We start from the raw sequence: 23,280 nt of genomic DNA, 5'->3' as shown, positions 1-23,280 counted from the left end.
CTGCAGTAAATGCAGTCACTCTTAATCTCTGTGATAATTTAAAAGCAGTTAACTCAATCTATGAATTTCATATTTCTGTAGTTTTAAGTAATATACATAGTAATCATATGTCCTCAAGTTTGTCTTTTTTTTTTTTTTTTTGAGATCTGGAGGTGCCATTCTGAAGTATAGAGGACAAAAGAGTATTCCTGGTTTCCAAAATCACCAGGAACTATGATTGAATCTATTTAAAGCTATTTATAGAGGGGCTTAAATATTTTGTCTTTACAGTGATGTGTGGAAGGTCATGTATCATTTATAACATCATTTCTAAGTTAAAGTACAGTTAGTTATACCTTTAAGAGGCCTTTAGTGCTATTGCAGCATTAGAAACAAATTAGCAAATACTAAGTTTATTTAGCTTTATAATGTGCTATACGTTTTTTTTTTAATTACTAAATTTTTTTTTTTTTTTTTTTTTTTTTTTTTTTTTTTTTTGAAAAAAAAAAAAAAAATTTGGGCTAATCTCCTTAGGCTTTTGGAATATTAGTATAANTTTTTTTTTTTTTTTTACTTTTTTCTATTTTCGTAACAGATTGTATGAGGCCTAATCTCCTTAGGCTTTTGGAATATTAGTATAAAATGGTTTCAAAATTCTTTTCAGTTTTGTGTTTGGTAAAATTCAACTGATCCCTTTGTATAAGAAGTGTTAAACATACTTTTTATGAGCATGAATATTAGTACTAACATGTAAACCACTTTTGCAACAAAGTATAAATCTATCAACTATGATTCACTTTGTGCAACTATACTTTTTACAATAACGAGTAATGCTTAGAAACCCAGGCAGAGCAGACACCCTTGGCTGCTGCCCGGTCGGTCGTGGCGATTCTCAGTGTTCTGTCTGGTCTCTGACACCATTGTCCTGTCTTTTTCTTGTCTCTGCTCTCCCATTGTGCCATTGGCAAGGAGTTGAGAAGTTAGTCCATTACTTCTCTGACAAAGCGTGGTACAGTACAATTTCAGATTTTTTTCCTACCACCTTCCTCATGGTCACGTTTTGCTTTTCTGTTTTCTCCCAGTTTGCATGGTGCATGTCAGAGCGTGCATGCAAGAGATTACAGGCATGTTACAGGAGGCTCCATTTCCATCTTCCCTTTAAATATTAAAGTGTATTTAATAATAACAATAAGCGTGTATGTAGCCCAGTAAATGATTGCCGATATTTCATGTGTATTATGTAATAGCAATTTTATCCTTGATTATTTCCTGTTTTCTACTTTATCGACTGTGGACATTTTTACTCAGGGCTTGACACTTTAGCTGCCAACTTCTTGCTAGTAACTGGAGGGGAAGGATGCTTAGGAAAGCCAACATGATAATTCTAGAGACTTTTGGGTTGTGATGAAACAGTAATGATGAAGAGCTTCCTTTGGGGTTTCTTCCAGTGATTCACCGTGGAGCCACCTCTGTCCAGACAGACTGCTCTACCAGTGGGTTTGGGCTTGGTGTGTCTAATTGTTATTCTTTCTAGGCGAGAATCAACGCAGAAGCAAGTGGGAAGTTTTTCAGGAAAGCTAGTACCTGTATGATGTTATTGAATATCTAGATTTCATGCACTACAACACATTATATTGTGTATTCTGAAAGCCCATGAATTTATAACTGGTAACCAGATAACAGTGATGTTTAGTGCTACATTTAAAAACCTCTGATGCTTTAAAATAAATCTTTGCCACTTGCTGACGAGGTGTGTTATGTTTGAACATTACTTCACTAAACGTCTGTGTACCCATTTAGAAAAAGAAGAGGCCTTTCTTAGTAGCCTTCCAATCAAGGGTCTCGTGAAAAGTAGCCAGCATGCATGCAACCTTGGAATTGGGGTTTCTATGCTTGGGCAGAAGGAAAGCCCTGCTTCCCAGTCTGGAGTAGAACATTTCTCCAGTACTTGTAAATGCCTTGCATTATGTTATGGACCTGATAGTCATGCTTTTATTTGAAGAAATTTAATTATGAAATTTCATTTCAGGGCACTGTGATGATTTGCTCAGTATCTCACCAATTGTAAGGAATAGATGCAACATCAAACTAACATCGGTCTGATTTTAGAAGCCAAGTAATTCAGTGCTGTGTTTGACTAACTAGCTCCATTGTAGAGCCATCCGATAAGTCGTTCACAATTTTAATATAGTTTAATGTTCTAACTCTTAGTTCTTCAGACAGGAAGGAAATAAAGGAGTCTTAGCTTTGACATCATAACACACATGGCTACTGTTGATTTAAAGCACATAGCTGTGGCTGATTGAACCATGCGTTTGAATCTAGAAATCTCATGTCTTGTAGCAAGTAATTTATTTTCATGTGATAAAGATCTGTCTATTCTACCAGTCCCATTTACAAAAGACATATACCTTGAACCTCTCATGCTTATACTCTCTAATTACCACAGGTGACACATGAGTCAGGAAGCCCTGTGTTATGTAGTTCGCTTCTATAGTCAAACTGTTTCAGCTGGAATAGGGGAACAGCTAATTGCCTGTTGAGATTGTTTTTTCCAGACTCCTGAGCCAGAAATGCCTATTCAAGTTAAAACAAAACAAAACAAAAGAAACAAACCCACTTGATGGCTAAGCTCCTAGGTCATTATAAAAGATATTTCTGTTCAAGTTAATATGTAATTAACACCAAACATTTTAAGAAAAGCAGGATTCTTTTCTATTATCCAGACTTATTTGTCCATTAATTTTTAGAGGTTAATTTTTTATTTAACCACTTATGATCTATTATTGACATAACCAGTCATCTTTGCTAGTTTATGGCCAATTGAGCCATTCTTGATTACACAGCTAATATTCCCTAGCTCATTACTTAGCAAGTATTCAATCACTACTATGGAACAAATACTAGGAACACTGACTAGTATGAAAAACCAAGTGTGATAGACCCTTGCAAGCAGTCCAAATAGGCACCTGAGGTCATCGCCAAAGACGACCATCAAGCCTTTGCACAATTCCCCAGTCCTGCCTAATGCTGACATTGTCCTTGACACATTACCATTATGCTGAGGAATTTGTAGACTCTGTAGAATTTGCAGTTTGTAGAACAGTGACGTTTATTTAAAACTCTTATGTGAGACTTGGAGTTACAGAGTCCAGGTAGAGGGTCTGGACATGAGTCTACATTTGAGAACTTTACTTCCAAACCCTCCACATGTACTAAGGACAGAGTACTAAGTCCCACTCATCTGCTCCTGGAGGAGGATTCCTGAATCCCCCAGTGGTTGGATTTCTGTTGCTTTAGGTTCTGGGTGCTGTGAGCCTCTAAAGGCCATGAAATGCAAGGACTAGTTGGTACTTTCTGGGAGACCTTGCCCAGATAACAAGAAATACTGTAATTTCCTTTCTCCTCAAGTCTGGTTGGCCTGTCTTACTGCCCAATAGTGTGCTGACGTTACACTTAAAACTTCACTTGAGCTGTTGGTGATAGCTCAGTTGGACTGTTGATAGCTCACTACCTGACTAAATACTTAAGAGCTTCTTCCCCTTGTTGAGTGTCTCTGGTTCCACAAAAGTGAGATCCTGAAGTGCTCTGAACCCTCAGGTCTCATCTTAGCATTCACCAGGAGCGCTTCCCATCCAGCATGCTGAGTTAGGCAGCTTGGCAAGTGCCTGTTGGCCCAGCCTTGTCTGTTCCCCAGCAGTGTTCTCTCCACTGTCATGGCATCTAAGTGAGAGAACAGCGTGGTTTCCATTAGTCATGGTCATGACGCAGCCCAGGTCTCAGCGGGCCTTCCTTTCCAGATAGAAAGGAACCTGGCGATTTCTGCTCTCCCTTTAAAAACTCTGTCCAGTCATGTGCACATTTGTATGTTTTCTCTCCAGTCAGGCTTTTATTTTCTTTTGGATCACATGTTGTCAGAAGTGGTTTTGTTGCTTATTTTGCCTGTTCTACTTAAGGAGTTCTGTCAAGCATGGGACTGTCGAGTGGCCGCCTCTGGCTTGTCTCACTCCCAGCACTGTGCATTTTAACACACGTGTGTGGTTTGCAGCTGTTAGCAGGTAGCTTGCTGATTGTTAGTGCCGGTCCAGTCGATGGTGGGACGCTTCCCACTGTTGTCTCCTTAGTCCTCACAGTAGAGCAATTTCTTATACTTCTTGAAAGAGACCTTTACTCTTCATAATAGTGGAATTTCCCAAATTACAGCTTTCAAACATACAGCAATCATTTTAGGATAGGGACATTAATTATATTACTAAAAATAGGTTTTTTAATGAAGTGTAAGTTTACATTATTATTTACCTTATAAAAATCACTATTTATTTCTAATTAGATGATAATGTAGACTTTATTTGTGTAACTATTTAGTCTTATTTCCTCAGATAAAGACTCAGCATGCTATATTCTTAGAAGCTTTGTCACTTTCTACTTGTCAGTCTTGTAACTGGAGTTTGTTCTGTTGGATACATGCAGTGCATCTTCTGCCTACTGTCTTTCCGTGTATTTCTCTCTATGAAGCAGGGAGCGTGAGAAATCTGCAGTGTGTGTGGACATCTCGTGTCCAGTCAGTGGCCTTCTGGGGGGCGGCTCTCTGACTGCTGTGTCTTAACAAGAAAAAGAGATTTTTGCAGGCCAGGAGCACGTTTTTCCTAGGGCAATAAACATTAAAAAGTCATTTTTAAAAATTGTCAGTGATATTTTCAGTTTTAAAATTGCTTTAAGATCTTTTCCATTGGTATGAGAAACTCCGTTCTATTTGGAGATGAGAAAAGGAAACGAGGGCCCTGTGCGTGGCCATTAGTGCTGCTCTTCTCCAGGCCCTGCCTCGGGGAAAGCTTGACTTCCTTCGTATGGCCCTGCTTGATCTGTGTAGTAAATCTTTTTGACATTTGCGATTACTTTTATATACTTACTAGGACACCTTCAGGAGAATCCACTGAATTTTGGTACCTTTTATGTTAGGTGACATTTTATTCATCCCCATGGTAACAGGTTGTGACTGACTTTGAAGTCTGGGATAGTTAGCTTTAGGCAGTAATGGGCTAGCTTTATTTTAAACATTCTACAGTTAGAGCTAATGTTATATCTGTTTCTCTGTACAGATTGATTTGACTGTTGTTTTGCCTTTTAAATAGGTTTTTTTCTTAAAGACCGTAATGAATGCATCCATGTGCTTTGAACATTCACATCCCCTCTGCCCTCTCTATCCCCTCCCAGGTTTGCTTGCATCTCTGCACCCAACCTTGGATTCTTTCTAAAGAGTAAAAATAAAATAACCTATCAGTCCAATTTGTGTCCCTGCCCATGTTCTCCTCAGTGTATGGCCTTCCACGGCAGCTTGGCTAACCTACCAGGGGTAGCATGCTTAAAGGGAACAGACTCCTTCTCCCAGAGCTGTCAGCTGGTTCGCAGCTCCCCAGGAATTGGAGTTTGTGGCCCCTCTGTCCCCCATGCTGGAGCTTTGACTGCCATGATATGATTCCTGCCCACCTTTTAAAGTACTGGGCCCCTCAGCCGTCCCCACTGAGTGGTGGTGCTGGTCTCAATCAGTCCTGGCTGTGGCTCTCCATTCTGTCACTGCTGACCCTGAGCAGCCACTTCAGTGCTGGCCAAGGAGTAACAGAATACAGTGATGTGGTCAGAGAGGTCTGTCCTGTAGCAGAGTTCTGCGAGGCACTGTGTAGGCTTCTTTGTAGATTTGTATAGTTAAAAAGCATTTCATTGAATTGTGCAAAACAAGTCATTAAAATTCACATTTCAAACGCAAAAGTTTTTGAAACTTTAGCCCAAAATATTAAATAAAAAGTATTAACCCCTATGTTAGTTTGTGCCTTAAAAAAATAAAATAAAAACTGGATAGCCAAAAATAAAGGGTATCATATATGTTATCTTGAGTGTGTAAAAGAGTTGTCTCAGTAGGCTGATGAAGGTACACAGCGCTGCATGGCCTGAAGAACTTGTCTTCTGTGCTTTGGCTTTAGTTCCAGGGGCTTGCATCTCTATACTCTCTCAGCTGTCACTGAAAAGACTTTTGGCTTGCTGGGGGCTCTAAGGGTTGAACTTAGTGCTTTGCTTTGCACATACTGGGCTAAGTGTATTGGATGCTTTTGTGTAAATTGTTAGAATTTCACATAAACGAATAGTATAGTCTTTTCTTCTAAACCATGTATTTGGTAATTCTCAAAAGAGCTACAGCATTTGACAACAAACATTTAAAAATGAATTTTAAAGAGCATAATAGCTAGAGAAATGACTCTGTGGTTAAGAGCACTGAATGCTCTTGCATAGGACCAGGATCAGTCCCCAACCAGAGGGCACCTTAGAACCAGCTGTATCTTTAGTTCCAGGGGATCTGATGCCCTAGTTTAGCCTCCACAGTTACCAGGCACACACACGGTGCACATAGATACATATATGCAAAACAATGATGTGTATAAAGTAAGGTGGGTAATATTCTGAAGATTACCTTTAGATGTGAGTGCCATGTAAGAAAATTAAATCAAAGTGCTACTGAAATACCCTCTGATCCATAGAGATAAGGCTGAAGATTAATAAATCTAATGGTACAGGGATTCCCTCCCCGCTTTTGTCCCATTTAATTTTGGATCTTGTTCGGTGTTTGTTGCTTGTATCATTTTTGTTTGCACTATCATTTTTATGTTATGAGTTTGCTTGGATATTGCAATTCATTCTTTAAAAAAATCACATATTTTCCATATTAAAGTATAAGTGGCAGTTTTGCCTAATTATAATTAAACTTGTATTAATTCTTGGTAAATTTTTAATATAAATTGTTGGTGATGTTTTTAAATTTTAACAGCCTCAAGTACTACAGCCTTCCAGCAGCCTTCCCAGATCTACAGACCACGCCCAGGGAAAATTAATAAAGTCACAACGTATCGAGGCCCACAGTGAATGTGCAGTTCAAGGCAGGTGTCCAGGTGGTGCACATCCAGATGGAAGCTTTACACATGGCTTGCAGCAAGACAGCAGCCGTGGTTTGGAAGTGCGTCCTTCTTCGTCAAGCCCACAGTTGACAGTGGATGTGGTGAAGGGCATACCTTCTGAAATGGACCTGAGCATGACTCTGGATGCTCAAGAGTCTCATCATTTGGCAGAGAAAAAACCTAGTGACATGCAGTTTGTAACTCCTCCTCCTCCTCCTCCTCCTCCTCCTCAGACCCCTTCCCAGTCAAGTACAGTGGACCAGACTAAGAGGGGTGGAAGAAACCAGTGTCCTCAGCCCAAGGCCTTGCAGCTTTTAAAGCCATCCAGCTTGAGTTCTTTGACACCTCCTCCAGATTCTGACTCATCACCAAGTAGAACTTCCACATGTAAGAAGGCCCCAGGAATCACACCATGCAATTCAAAACATCAGCCAACATTGAATCAAAACCATCCTGCAAATCATTTGAATCTGAAAACATCTAAACTCCGTCCCCCTTCTGGCTCTTTCAAGCAAAAACAAATAAGCAATCCCCAAGTAGAGCCTCAAAACTTCCAGGCCAAGACAAGCATCCCAAGGCCGTTAACACGGCCAAAAGAACTGCATGCTCCACACAGCAGTTTGCATTCTGGGGATTGTGTGGCCTCTAATCGATATTCTCGTCTTCCTAAACCAAAGATACATTAAGTGCATAGCCATCACCTGCCAATTTGTTTTTTGAAAACAGTCTGCTCTCTAATAGCTTTATGTGCAGCTTATTACTATGTTGGAGGTTCCATTTCAGCAAATCTTAAAATTAAAATGCAGAAGCTTCTACTAGTTTGGGTCTTCCATTTTATATCCTGGTTGAATTACACACCATTTGCACATACTTGTCTCAGGTAAACACAAGTTTACTTCTCCATCTCAGAGGCCCAAGTCCCTCCTCATGCTATCCAGCCCTCTCTCTACATTACCAGAAAAGTCAAAATATTCCATTTATCAGGCAGGATGTGTACTTGGCTGATTTAGTCCTGTTGTGGTTTGTAATAACTGGTTAACAGACTCTCACCCCAATGCTTAATCTTCTTGTGAATATGGCTGCTATTTTAACTAAAGAGTCAAAGTGATGATGGAAGCGAGTTGTCTGTAAGCAGGGTTCTGGCCAGGTTTTGTGTATTTATGAGGTCTATGCAAAAGGTCCGTAATGAGGAAAGACCAGGCTTTTAGTGGGGGAGTCCTTAGTAGTTTTATCTCTCCTTTCTAGGATCAATAATCTAGTCCCAATGTTTCTCCATTTATCAGACAAATTCCCATGCTGAGAGTTGACATTATTTTATGTAAACCAGTTCTATGTTGCTGTAACATCTTATTTTACACACACATTTACTCTTTGCTTATATTGCTACTGGGTAAATTTGGAGAGCTTGAGATGCCTATGGCATATCAGTTGTAACCTCTGTTGGTGCTAGAGTTTTGTGCTGGTAATTGAGTTTTGAATCTTATTAACTTGTGGATCCATCATACTACTTTCAAGTTTCCATAACATACATTGAAAATTTAAAATTAAGTCTATTATAATATTTGTATTTATTGACTTTTTCCTAGTGTCTGAAGACTAGAATAATGGACTTGAGATATTTGCACAAAATTTTGATGAGATATAAAAGAGGGTTTTAAAGCTTATTTTCTATAAAAAAAATGAGTTAAAACAATTTAAGAGAAATATATAAATTTAAGACTATCATAAGTTACTTTTTGGGTTTCCTAAGTTTCTCTTTTCTGTTGGTGGAAGGTTGAATGACAGTTTCTTGAAAAGTAGATTTGGGGGAAATTAAGTTGTAGGTAGGAAAGAAGAAGGTAGCTGTGGGTTAAGAGAGATTGTTCTAGATGTGGCTGTGAGCCTCCAAGTGACCATGCACAGGGACCCAGCTGTGCTTCTGCCAACTCCGCAAGCAGTTGAGTGGACTTACCTCATGTTTGCCCAAATCATGCCATCTTTAGGCTGGTCATAATTTGTTTAATAATTCACATTAAGATTTCTCAGAAAGATAACCTTACAGGAGCAATATCTGATTAGCTGACCAAAAATGCATCGAAAGGAATTATGGCCAAAACAATTAAATGTCTATGACTTCCTTTTTAAGTGTACCTAGGTTACAAAGAGAAACATGATATCAAATGCACTAGTGCAAAGTTACACAGTCACATTGCTGCGATTTGGGGGCAGTCTTACCTTAAGTGTCAGAACCCCTCAAGTGAAGTTGTCTTTTGGAGATGCAGACCTTTTCCCAGTTTGGGCACAGGTGAGCAGAGTCTCACACCACAGCACGTTAGTCAGAGGAGGCACAGGACATGCTGCGCACGGGTTAGATGGTATTGAGTCGTTGCTGCTGTGGGCAAAAGCACTTATTCTTCGTTCATGAAAGTGAGCCAGGTTGGCTACAGGCGTATGCGGGCACATACGTTTTCTCCTTACTGAGAATGAAAACAAATCTCATGTATTGCACATCAGCTACAATCATACTCTATTTCTATTCCCTGCAATAGAACATACTAATTAGTGTATTAGGGTTTTGTTTTTTTAATTAGAGACTTTTATAGACTTTATGGAATACTTCTGCAAATTGGTTTATCCTTGAAGGAAAGTTTTTTTTTTTTTTAATTTATTTATAACCCTCTTGTCTGAGGGAAATGTCTTTGTTGTCTATTATGTTAAAGTGTTGACTCCAGTAATTTCCTTATTCTAATCTTTGGCTCACTTTAATTTTTTCTCCCTGATAAATTTGTAGAAATATTTATCCACCAGTTCACCCTCTCTATACCTTTGTTGGGCCTTAGTCTTAATAGAAGATAGGCAGTCTTACCAATGCATTTTGTTCTCCTTGAGATAAGAGCCTCACACAATGCCAAGCTGGTCTCTAATAACTCACTGGGTAGCCAGAGATAACCTTGGAATTTTGATCTCCTGCCTCCATCTTCAGAGTGCTGAGATAACAGGCGTGCACCACCACCCCTGGTTTTGTGTGGCACTGGAGACAGACTCTAGGGCTCCGTGTGTGCTCAGCAAGCACTCTACCGAGTGAGCTACATTCCCAGCCCTCAGCAGAATGCCTTTGAAGCATACTGTGTGCTTCAAATACACTACCCAGAGATGCATTCACCTAGGATGCATTCACAAATAACATAGACCATTGGCCTGCAGTTTTCTGGAAAAGCTGCAGGAATATCATCTTGTCTGCTCCTAGTAATACTAAGCAGTCCAAAGGAGGGCCCAGCACTGCTCAACAAGCAGAGCTCATTTTCTCCATGTGGCTCATTCTGTTGATTGCGTGTGCAAACCACATCAACTCGCTACCAACTGCCCTCTACAAGAACATAGTTCACTCCCCCTGTTCTGTCAGGAAGACAGTGGGAGCGGGTGAATTCTATGTCCCAAGGGTGAGGTTGGTTAATTTTCACATGTATGAAAGAGAAAAGAATACACAGAATTATTTACTTGGCTCTTTAATAGGATGCATTTAAAAAAAAAAAGGCTGTTCTTTGAGCTAGAGTTTTGCTTGGTCTAAGATGTTCATTGGCATAGGTACAGGTGGTTTCAAGACATCCAACAGAGGGTTATAGAGTTGTATTATTTGGAAGATTTTTAAACACTGAGACTTATCTACCTGTTGTTTTTCTTTTGGGTCTCATTTTTTTATTTGTATAGTATTTTCAGGCACATCGACTACTGCTCACTGTATTTATATAGATGTTAGGGAACTTTCTAAGCATTTTAGTAAGTAAAAATCTAAGTATGAAAGAAAATATCAGATATGCACTTTAAATGAGCTTAATTGCTTGGAGATGTGCCTGAAGTATCAATTTGCCTCCTCTGGGTGTGGCTTTTGTTTAGTAAAATGACTTTCTCTGCAGTTGTTGCTGTTTGAAGGTAGCTGTATAGCTTTTCACAGAACTGTATGCCAGCATGCCACTTTGCCCATGATAGCACTAAATTTTCCTTGAATGTCCATCATGCCTTGAAATATTTTACTCAGTGTATCAAGACAACTTGATCCTGGTAACGTCACTTCCGAGGTTCCGTGCCATAGATGGTGTTCCAGATGCAGGTGGCTTCCTGGTTTTCCACCAGAGTGGTCCTACCAGTTTCCTGAGGTTGCACTTTGGGGTCCAGTAAGACTGCAGCCCCATTTCCACTCTCTCCATCCTCCACAGTAGCTTCCGTGTTGCTGAGTTAGCTTGGGTAGTTACGTTTGCATGCATGTGCACACACACATTTGAAAATGAAGTATAGCCGTAATATAAACACGTGGGATTTTCCTTGGAGATGATCACCGGCTCTCTTCCTCCTTCGAATGCTTGAGTTCTGTTTTCTGTTGGTCTTTCCACAGGTCCCTTTAACTTTCTGCTGCAGCAATTTGAGAGGATGTATTTGGACAAATGATTATGAGGTTCCTATAATTATGTAGTTGATTAAAGATTGTGTCTTCACCTTGTTGAATAAAAGCTGCCCCTTTCTTCCTGGTAGAGCATTACCACGATGAGTAATGCTGGCCTTGAGAACCTGGTCATGATTGACTAAAACCAGAAACATTATCTGCAGTGTTCTCCCATTGATTGTACAGTCCAGTTCAGAGTACATAATGTATATTAGAATTTGCCTGTAAAATGAATTATGGAAACCGGATGTAAAGTCTCTTTCCTGAAAGTGTTGGCTTAGTAAATAAAAAATAAAGTTCATAATTATAAACTTGTGCTTGCCTCCACAGTTTGTTTGCGCTAATCTCCTTTCCCCACTAACATCCAGGATGCTGCCGTTTTCAAATTCGGATTTTTCATTTACAAGCTACACTCCACACACGTTATAACCCCAAGCTGTGATACCTGGGAACTCCACGACTGAGCAGTTGTCCCACGTCTTCACTGATTGCCACAGTCTCACGCTTTGGTTTCTGTCTGAATAAAGTACCTGCTTTAAGAAAATACTAGGATGGATTATGATAGTCTGAAGAAACTACCCTCAGTTACAGAGCTATGCAAGGAAGAAAAATGTCAATTTCAGTCATTTTTAAACAGTACATATACACAAAATTCCTTCAATGGAAAACTCGCTTAATAAAACTTTGCATACAAATAGGGAACATATAATTTGTATCTCCTAATCAGATAAAGCCATGAAAAACGGACACAAAGATGCCATTGCATTGATGTATAGATTTATATGTGTATGTATGTACATTTATATGTATATATGTGCATCCCAGAAAGAGTTGAGGGACACTTTATTAGTAATTAGGTTTGACAGTGGCATTTTCCATGCCAGAAGGTGGCACCTCTCTCACCCTCGAGGCTGGCTGACTTAGTGAGGCTCACAGGGACTCTTGCTCAGCCGAGCATGATCACTTCAGGGCCTTCACTTACGCTGTTGGCTCTGTATGTTCCATCGTAAAGTGGGCTTTCCCCACAGAAAGAGCATCTAAGCCTAAATTCGTGGTTCTGCCTTCTAGGGTTGGGTTTGAGGTGCTCACTGGTGGATCCTGTGCCTGGAGCAGAAGGCTGACTCAGTTTCAGCAAGCTCACCATTCACTTCAGGAAAGGGCCTTCCTTGCGCTCCCTGTTACACCGCAGGAAGGCGACATTATGCTCATTCCTGTCCAGATTCATTTATTCTGTGCTGTAATTCCCACATGGTGTTCTATCATGCCTTTATTGCTCTCTGAAAACAGGCTGTGTGTGTGTGTGTGTGTGTGTGTGTGTGTGTCAACTTTTTAGCCACCTAAAAATAGTATCCTGCTTTCTACTGTATGTTCTTAGAATTTAACATTGATGTTTCTTAACCCTCTTAAACTAACTTCCCTTTTACTACCTCATGTCAAAGATCTTGAAGTCTTGCTATGGTATTCAGATTCAGGTCCATTCTTGGCCCTTGCCTCATTCTCTTATGCAGACACAGTCTAGGCATTTTAAATATCTTGCCCCACCCCCCACCCCACACATACTCCAGAGGAATCTCTGGGGACAGCCTTTTCTCCACTGATGGGTCATCTGCCAGGCATCACACCCCTCCGTTCTTTGTAAACATGATAAAAGGAACTCCCTCATAGGCTTTTTTCTGCTTCCTCGGCTATAAACATGGAATTGTTGTTTCTCAGATTCTAAAGTATGACCTGTAAATGCATTCTCTGTCATTTGGGTCTGAAAATTGTTATAAAGTGAGGTTTTTGTTTTTGTTTTTTACAGCATAATCACATCTCAAGGATCAGTCACAGCAGTAGAAGGAACACTAAGGTATGCTTGCTGTGTGCCTGGCCTCTGGGGTCTTGGGGGAGATCCAGAAGCACAGATGTTGCACCCCAGACGATGTACAGAGCTCAAGTGAACACCACAGGTGTTCCAGGCCACAGGGGATCTCAACCTTGAAAACAGATGCTTTTATAAATAAGAGTTGCATTGGGGACTTTTAAAATGTTGATAAAAATAAGACCATTAGCATATACCAACACATCCACCAGTCGGAACCTTTTGTTCACATTGGTTCGTGGTAGTTTTAAATTACAGGAAACTAAGTTTCTGAGACAAATTGTAGCTGATGTTTTGTACCTATATGACTGAGTAAGGTAGGTCTAGTGCAAACATGAGTTGCAATGGTACAATTAATAGTCTGTGATGGATTCTTACTGTAACTCACTTTGTTTAATTTTGAGATGTGCATAGGAGACTGACAGAGTCCTGGTGCTTTGGACTGCCTGGGAAAGCACTTGGGCCAGCCATGGGCACCCTGTGAAGCTTGGGCCTTTGACTGCTGTTGTTCTGAGAGAGTTTGTCTTGGGCAATGGAGGAGCCTTTCAGGGTTCCCAGGAATTCAGTAGGAAAGACCAGAGAACCATTATTCTAAAAGAATGATGCAAAGAGTTACAGCATGCAACAACCTTAGAAGTACAAAGAGTCAACAAAACCTGGCCCTGGCTACCTGTTTGAAAGATACGTAGTGCTATAGCATTCTGGTCATGATACAACTTTGCATTCAAAGAATGTGTGGGAGTCCTGAAATAATCCACATCTCAAGAGGATGGCTAATTTACACACGCAAAAAATGATTCCACAGCTAGACAATGGTCTTAAATACTTACCAGAACATTCCCATTATATTCACAGTATTCAAATACCTATGTTATAACAATTCTTAAGCAAGTTAAGAGATAGAGGCTTGTGCAATAATAATAATGGTACAATTTTACATATTTCACATTTGTGTCTTTATAATATACATTTATTTTTTTCATAGTACTCTTTCTGCCTGTAATAACATGGAATTCTGCAGGCCCCTTGGAAAATAGCTTGGCAGCTTCTTGAGAGAGTACACATAAATGTATCTCACCCCAGCACTGCCATTCATAGGTGTATTCCCAAGAGAAAGAAATACATCCATATAAAGGTCTAATCCCAGATGTTTTGGGGTCTCTATTCATAATAGCCCTAAATGGAAAATAAGTAAATTTCTTTCAGTTGGTGAATGGATAGACAAATTTTATATGCCCACACAAGGAAATACTATTTAGTAAGAAAAGAGATGAACTGACATATGTTATGGCTTGCTAAATGGAAGAAGTCTAACATAAGATACTACATCTTGTATGATGCTAAATCTAAAAAATATAATAGAAGATATATAAACACAGAAAGGAAATGTGGTACCTGATAGGAAGGAGTAAGCATTCATAAATGAGTATGTAGGTCTTTACTGAGTGATAGAAACATTTTAAAGTGGACTTATAATGGGAGCTGTATACCCGATACACCCACTGAGATGTTTTTGAACTATATACTTGAATTATGCAAAGTATATATGCAGAAGGTAAGTCAGTGAAGTGCATTTGTCTTTGGTGTCTGAGGAAGATTGGTTTGGGGCTCTTAATACCCAAATACATGGGTGCTCAAATTTCTTAAACAAAACTACATACAGCTTACATATAACCCGAATACCTCCTCATGTACTTGGTGATTTTGAGGTAGCTTACAGTGCTCAATGTGCTGTAAATCATATGCAAATATATGTATATTATATGCATAAGATCTGTACAAGTTCAATAAAGCCACAATTTTTCCTCTGGGTGTTTTGGAAACATTGATAAGAAACCTGTACTTTATATATATGTATCATACAACACACACACTCACATGTACATATATATGACTGACTGTATCAGCTTTTTTGTACAAAAGTACACAAATGAGAATAAACAGCTTTGGAAACCACCCTGTTTCCAAAGTGTGTGTGTGTGTGTGTGTGTACCTCTGAGCCTGTAAACCAGCCCCAATAAAATGTTGTCCTTTATAAGAGTTGCCTTTTCATGGAGTCTGTTCACAGCAGTAAAATCCTAAGACACACACACGTAAGATAAGTGTGTATATATGTAGGGCTGGCTATATCAATTTAGGGAAACATCAAAAATACAAAGTGAGAACAGACAGCTTTGGAAACCAACCCTACATAAAAGTAATTTATCTTCAAACCAGTGAGTCTGGGGAAAAGGATGGGCCCAGTGAATGATTCCTTGTTTGAAAGATGCCTAATTCTCAAATAATGTACAATGTACAATATAAAATACAAAATCCTCTAACTTGGTGAGACTACTCAAAGGCTGGAGAAAGCCCAGACCACACAGCTTAAAAGGCACCAAGAGTGCTATAGCCTCACCTTCCTTGCCTTTAGGCAGAAGAGAGAAGCTAGAGCATCTCTATCACTTTTCTCAGTCCCCATCCCTGGGCAGCCACCCATGTGCACACGCCTGCCTGGCCCTGTAGAAACGCCTGTTCCCATCAGGCCAAGTGAAGAACAAGACAGTGAATGTACATGGGCAAGGCACGTTATCTTTGGCATTTTCAATCTCTTGAGTGTTGAGTGACAGAACAGGAGTTTGTTCCAAAACAAAGGGAAGTGCTCATTTTCTCAAGCAGAGAAGAATAATGGCATAATTTTATTAGAGACATTGGTGAGACTGGCCGCTGGCCAGGGAGTATAGGAACAATGGCAGAAAAGCAGCTGCCACTGTGAGAATTTTATTTCTCTACACAAAATGAGTCAACGGTGAATTTTAGCAGGGTAGGCCTTGCCCCCCCCCCGCCCCCACTATTGCTTCACAGTATGCAGTCAGTAAGCCTCTAACTTTATAAAGGAAGCTCCAAGAAGTATTGTGCTACTGAGAGCTGGCTGACCATCTCTGCTTATAAATAAGGAGCATAAAGATTAGGCTTTCCCTCCTTGGCTCAAAACCAGGCAGCAGTATCCGGTGGCCTTGCCCTTCAAGTCATCCAAGCTTGGGGGTGACAGGCATTAGTGAACAAAGCCACGGAAGCCTGGAGTCTTCAGCCAAAGGGAGTTGTGAGCCAAGCAACCGCCACCCCCTCGTGTGGCCTGTTCTAGTGTCTAGCACCATTCAAAAGTTGTTTAGAAACCCATCCACGTGTGTACGCACTCTGTCCTTTCAGGCATGAAGGTGAAGCTAATATAGTGACAACCGGGACCTTACAGCAAACGGCCATCTAGCAACGGAACCCAGGAAATCACTGCTCAGAGTACATCTACGTCTCTGGCACTCCTATTTGGGAATGTGTGATACGTAAGGACGTTTAACATGGAGAACCCAGAAAGGGACATGCCGAGCTTCTTCATGCCAAGGGAGCAAATGAGCCAAGGTTGAGAAGAACAACTAATAGTTGAACTATCCCTGACACACAGCACTGTCAACTTCAATAGACTGGGTGAAACAAGGAATGAATACATGAAGTAGTCCTAGTTCTGATGTCAGGAACACAGGCCCTTACCCGGGTCACCGCAGAAATGACTCACAATGCAATCCTATCAAAGGAAGTTATAATCAACTTTAATTCCGTTAGTATTTCCTTGTGTGGGCATAAACAATGTGTTTGTCCATTCACCAACTGGAAGATGTTTACTTATTTTCCATTTAGGGCTATGATAAATAGAGACCCCAATAACATCTGGGATTAGACCTTCATATGGATGTATTTCTTTCTCTTGGGAATACACCTATGAATGGAAGTGCTGGGGCGTAGATACATTTAGGTTTACTCTCTCAAGAAGCTGTCAAGTGTTTTCCAAGGGGCCCGCACAATTCCATGTTATTACAGGCAGTGTTGGTGGTCCTCTTTCCTTCGGTCCTTGCCAACCTCTGTCACTGGGCTTTTCTAGTGCATTCAGGTCAGTGGCTGCGAATCAATGCCTAGTAGTGTTTTTGTATTTGCCTTTTCCTATTAGCTAATGGGTTATCTTTCTGTGTTATCCCTAGCTATTCATTTATGGGTGTTTGGTGGCAGGTCTATCGACGTCTTTGTGTTTTCTTGTGAGCATTCTTTGTATTACCGAAGTGTGAAGTTACACTCTGTGTTCTAGATACTAGCTGCTTACTCGATATGGGTTTGAGAAGTGATTTTGTCCCACATGGTTGCTTATCTTCACATCTTAGGGAGCACAGATGTTTAAATCTTGATAAGGCCAAATGTAACATTCTTTAAATTTACTTCATTGTTCTTCTGGTGTCAAACCTGAGTCCTTGCCAAACCCAAGATCTCAAAGATAATCTTCGGGGACATCTTGCAGCAGTCATGTTACTGAATTCCTGCACTGACGTCCGTGGGGCAAAACCCAGTTGGTTTTCAAGTATGAAGCAAAGGCTTGCATTTATTTGCATGTGACTATCAGTTTTCCAGTTCTTAAAAGCACTGGTCTTGGCACCTTTACTGAAAATCAATTGAGTGTAAAAGAGAAGAATTTGTTTCTACAGAGCAACGTCTGCCCTAAAGTTCTCTGCATTCTTGTGCTCATGTGCACTGTTCATAATGGTAGGTCATTATGATAGGAAGGAAATACGCCCTCATCAGTCAATACTATTTAGGCCGTTTGCTGTTACAGTTCTGTGTAAATTTAAGGATTGTCGGTCAAGTTCTTCAAAAGCACGCAGGATCTCAGTGAGGAGAGCAGAGGTCTTCTGGTGTTGGGTTAACCATCACCTTAACAGTGCTGCATCTCCCTGTCTACAAACATGGGCTGCCACTTCAGTTATTTCTGCCTCGTAACTGTCAGGATACAGACCTTATGTTTACTTCCCAATACATTATCCTTTTTATGCTATTGCAGGTGAAAATTTATTGCTATTTTCTTTCTTGTAGATTTTGTTCATCACTTGTATAGAGAGAGGCAATTGATTGTTGTATATGGATCTCGGGCTGGGATTGTGCTGTATCAGGTTCAATAGTGTTATTTGTGGGCCTCAAGAGCTGTCTGTGTACAGGACCGTGTCTGCAGATAACAGCGGCACCTTCTCTTCTCAGTGTGGCTACCACCTTGCCACTTTGCTTAATCATGCGTGATTGTACAAAATGTTGCTCCTGGGGATGAGTCTGCAAAGCACCTTGGGAGATCCACGGACTCGCTGGGGCAGCAGGTCCTGCCTAGGAAAATGGCTGTTATGTCTGAAAGCAATTTTCCACCTTAGGGCTGGGACAGACAAAACTCCAGCTTGCTTCCAGAGTTTGTCACAGGATCCAGGTTTACAGGATGAGGTGTCCGGACAACTTGTGGGACCCCATTTCTGGGAACCTTTACACATGGAATGTCTTGTGCCTATCTTCTTTTCCCAAATACATTTTACAGCAGGAGCCAGCACTGGGCCCTAAATAGTGCCCCTGAAACACTTTAATAATTTTTTTTTCTTACATCTTATCTGTGAGGGAAATAGTGGCACTCTTAGGAATTCAGCCAGAGCATTTGGAAGGCTCAGCTTTCAGACTTCCAGACTCTCTGTGGTTTATATAAATGCTCTTACAAAAGAATTCAGGATCTGATGTCTGGCTTAAAACACACACACACACACACACACACACACACACACAAGACCATTAAGAGATGGAGAATGGGTGTGGGTATTTTTTCAGGGAACTTGCTTTAGGAAAGAATTAAACTACTTTTAGTGGCAAGAATTAGCCTGAGGGAGGTGGGATTTAAAGAAAGAATATTCTGTATAATTTTAATATCATTCTCCAGCTGTGAACTTCTTTTGGTGCAATATAAATTAAAGAGTGAAATTCAACAAAACAAAGTGTTGAAAAAAGAAAAAAGACTGAGTTTCAAAGGCACCCTGGTCCTTGGGGATTGTAATTGTCATGGTACAAAGCTGGCAGTCCTGTGGGCGCAGACTGCAAAGGAAGAAACCACTGTAGTAGCTGTAGGTATTGCTGAGTGATTGGAGACCTGCTTACCCAGCAACTACTATTTGTGGAGGATGGTTTGCGGAGTTAAGCATTTACCAGTGTAAACATTGTGAGTGAAGGCTGGAAGTCCGTGTGGGTTAAGGTCGATGCTGTCTGCACTGCAGAAGGTACCTGTGGTACCACAGTAGGTTGTTATCTGGACATACATTCTGCATGATGAATTTCAACTCTTGAAAGCTACTTGAAAGCTCTTGAAATCTGCTTGCTTCTATAGCTTGCTTCACTGAGTTTTAAAATTCCATGTAACTTTTAGTATTATTTTGCCAAGTTTTGCAAGATAGTACGTTGGAACTTCTTCAAGAGGCTCTACAGTTTGGGGAAAATGGCCTACGCGGAAGGGAAGTCTGGTGTCTTCTATTATATAATGCTGCCACCTAGTGGTCAAATTGGCAAACAACTTCCTAATGAATGCATCCTGGGTCTGTTTCCACAAACGGAAAGTTTCTTAACTTTTCAAGATCATTCCAAAATAGTGCAATTAGAGCCCTGGGGCAAAGCAATCTTTTAAGGAAGAGTAGATAGTTCCCTGTGTTTTTTGGACTCCAAAGCAAATAGGGAAGTAAACTTCTCGTTGTCCTTACTGTCTGAGAAAAGCCAAACAGTTTATAATATGTTTCTGGTCTTGGAATTAAATAGCAGTTCAACAGCACCAAGGGCACTGGGTGTGGCCGTGGTTTGGACACTGATTTACTGAAAGAGCCAGCCTAGGTGCCTCATTTAATTTCTGGAAGAGCCCTGGTCCACCCTGGTCCCCTTTTCCTGAGACAGTCACTTGAGATGGAAATGCCCTGTGATTTTGACTCAATTATGTTTCAAAGGCAGTACCGAGGGTCCAACACCTTGTGGCTTGACATAGTGGCTAACTGTGGTGCTCTGTGACATGAATCAAAGATGAACACTAGGTCTTTTCTCTTGTGACAACTATTTGTGACTACAGAGAACTCGAATCAAAGCTGTTCTGAACTGTAATGTCTTAGATTTATAAAATCCACCCCATGTTTTAAATCAAAATCAAGTTAAAATATCTCATTTTAAATTTTGAGTTACTACACTTTGAAGTGTACTATATCATATTGGATTATTACAGTGAATTTTAATTCTTTTCATATTTCAAATGTGACTTCTAAAGAAGTCATTTGTATAAACGGTCTGGCATGGTGACACGTGTCTGTAATTCTGGCTCTTGGGAGGCTTGGTAGGACCATCCAAGATTTGAGGACAGACTGGTCTACAGAGCAAAATCTTGTATCAAAAATAAGATGCAGCAAAACACACATCACTGTGGCAACACAACACAAAAACTAAAAAAAAAAAAACCCACAAAGCAAAACCCAACATAGCAAAACAAATATCTGCCTGGCACTGTATTTCTTTCCTTTAGTCTGTGTGTGTGTGTGTGTGTGTGTGTGTGTGTGTGTGTGTGTGTGTAGGTTAGAGGACAACTTGGGGTAGCTAGTTCTCTCCTTCATGGGGCCCAGGGATGGGACTCAGGGGCTTGGCTGCATACATAGCCCTGTATCTGTAGAATTAGTTCCCGTCCTTTGACAGTCCCCTTCTGAGTTCAGAGAGACAGTGAGGTGGACCAGGTAAGGACTTTATGCAAAGCCTCCGAAGCTTCCTTTTGGTCCTGGAAAGGCTAGAAACAAAGTTAACAGATGCTTCTCTTGTCACCCAAACCTCAATAACAAAATGTGGCCTGTGTCTTCAAGCACATCGGGACCAGACGACTCCATGGCCCTAATAGAGTTCATCCTTCTAGGGGTTATGCGTTGTGTGTTTTATATATAGTGTTAAGAGTCAGTTTCTCAGAGTCCACAGTTTCACCTGCTCTTCTCTGGCTGCACCATTTATACCAGCAAACGGTCGGCAGTTCGTTTTCTTTTCTCTTCTGCTCTGCACAATGACTGAGCGGAGCAGAATTCCTGGGAAGGTCCTTGACATTCGTCTCAGTTATTGTTCTGTTGTCGTGATAAGACACCATGACTGAGACAACTGTAGATGAGAGAGTTTGTGTGACTCTTATGGTTCTCATGGAGGAGAACATGGCAGCAGGCAGGCAGGCATGGCGCTGGAGTAGCAGCTAAGAGGGATGCTCAGAATGGCTTGAGTCTTTTGAAACCTTAATGCCTACTCCCCGTGGCATGCCTCTCTCAACAAGACCAAACCTCCTAATAATCCCGCCAAACAGTTCTAACAACTGGGACCTACGCATTCTAATATATGAGCCTGTGGAAGCCATACTCATTCAAACTGGTAGAGCACCTAACATTACAACTCTGGGAGTCTTTTGCTAAATCAAAGGTGGCATCAAACCCGGGGAAGTTGGCCAGAATAATGAAGGTCGCTTGCCTGAGTGGGCTCCTTCCCTTTCCAGTGTGTTTAGTTCTGCAGTGCCTGGCCTGGGCCTGGGACCTTGGATGTACAATGCCAGTGGTTTTGCACCTCAGTCTCTGAGGCGCTTTCCTAGCCTTCTCGTAGTCTTTTAAAAAAATTAATTAATTAATTTTTACTTATTAACTTTACATCCTGCTCACTGCCTCCACTTCCAGGTCACTTCCCCCACAATCCTTCCCTCTCCCCTTCTGCTCTGAGCAGGTGGGGGCCCTCTGGCAAGTCCTTTCCTGCATATATTGAAGGCCAGTTGATATATTCAGTCTCATGGACTAAACAAATATTAGATTCATTGTTGGATTAGATGTAGCAAGGCTATAAATGATTCTAGTAAGTCATACATATATCACATAGTATATACATATCTATCTATCTATCTGTATCTAGATATATTAATATCTATATCTCTCTGTCTATTTCTCTGTGTGTCTGTGTATCTGTCTGAGTGTCGGTCTGTCTATCTATGTTCTGTTACTCTAGAGAACCCTAACTAATACAGAAGGTAAGGTACTTTGTGCTACAGGAGTCTGGGCTTTGCCACTTGCAACCCTCTCTACAGGAAAGGGAAATTATAAGGAATTCAGTTTCTCTAAGGGTCTCTTAACCCGCAAAATTCAGGGAAGACGTGTCCAGGGACTTCTAGGTCTCTTTTTTGTTTTGCTCCAGATGGGGCTTCCTGCATTAGTGTGATCACATGGCCAGACCTGCATTCCCAAGCACGGCCACACGAGGGCGCTCAGCTCACTCTACGGAGCAGTTTTGCGCACTGTTTTCAGGTCTGGAGAAAGTGACACCTGCAGGCAGGTGACTTTCTGGGCCTGCTGAGGGGTGAGTTGGAGGTCTGGTGGAGGTCTGCGGATACCTCCCCGTGGACAGCTCTACTTCCAAGCATCAGAGCACTTGGTGGGTCTGTAAATCACACCCTACCTGCAACCCTGGAATCACACGGCACTGGCCTCTCTTAGACCTTCTCAAATGCAGGCGAGAGGAAGGGAACCAGTTCAGAACAGGGTGTGCTGGCAGGCCAAAGTGATGCGCTGCTCGCATCTCATGGTGCCTGTAGCCCTCATGGTTTTTGTTTGTTTGTTTTATTCATCTTTGGGGGGGAAATCTCTGTCTTCCGAAGAGTGATTTCTGGGCCTGCTCTAAGAACCGCAGAACCCGTCTTCTGACTTCACATGTCCCAGCGGCAAACTGGGGCCCTGCTGTGCCTTCCCAGGCTGGGCACCCAGAGGCAGGCTGGCGGACCTCAGGTCCAGTGGCTTGGAAGGATGGTGAGCAGTTCAATAATGACCTGCAGCCCTGGTCCTTGCCGTCTGTGATTGATGTGAAAGTTCTGTGACTATAGGCTTAGGTGCTGGGGATCCTTACCTGGAAGTCTGAGGAGTCTGCGTACACCGTTATTTTCTTTCCTTTCCCCATCATTGTCCAGAGACCCCAGGCTGCTGCCAATGGCCTGCTGACCAAGGCAACCACAAAAGAGATTTTTATTTGTTTCTTTTTTATACGTGAAATTCTAGTCACTACTCTGCAAATAGAGAATTCTTCCTCTCTGTGTGTTCCTGGGCTAAACTCGTTTCTAATACTGGGGATTATGGGATGGCAAGCCACACTAATCCTAGCCTTTGGGAAGCTTGCATTCTGGCGCAGAAATAAATGGGCGTATGTATACTCTATTAAAGGCACGTTGACCTGTC

The 23,280-nt window shown here is 41.2% G+C and overlaps 1 protein-coding gene across 8 annotated transcripts in view; it reads left to right on the top strand.

Moving 5' to 3' along the window:
- Ccser2 (coiled-coil serine rich protein 2) overlaps positions 1 to 11,651 on the top strand; it is a 104,043-nt gene extending 92,392 nt beyond the window's left edge. For 3 of the 8 annotated variants that reach the window (XM_029541447.1, XM_021203075.2, XM_029541451.1), the window contains one exon: positions 6,797 to 11,651. In XM_029541447.1, coding sequence (XP_029397307.1) covers positions 6,797 to 7,609 — 813 coding nt within the window. In that variant the 3' untranslated portion in view covers positions 7,610 to 11,651. Of the gene's footprint in view, positions 1 to 948; positions 989 to 6,796 lie in introns of all 8 variants that reach the window. The other 5 variants (XM_029541450.1, XM_029541449.1, XM_021203079.2 and 2 more) reach the window with 2 other exon arrangements.
- Positions 11,652 to 23,280: the final 11,629 nt, after the last annotated feature.

Source organism: Mus pahari, chromosome 8 (genome assembly GCF_900095145.1).
Source record: "Mus pahari chromosome 8, PAHARI_EIJ_v1.1, whole genome shotgun sequence".
NCBI lineage: Eukaryota > Metazoa > Chordata > Mammalia > Rodentia > Muridae > Mus > Mus pahari.
This window is presented reverse-complemented; position numbering and strand designations above follow the sequence as displayed.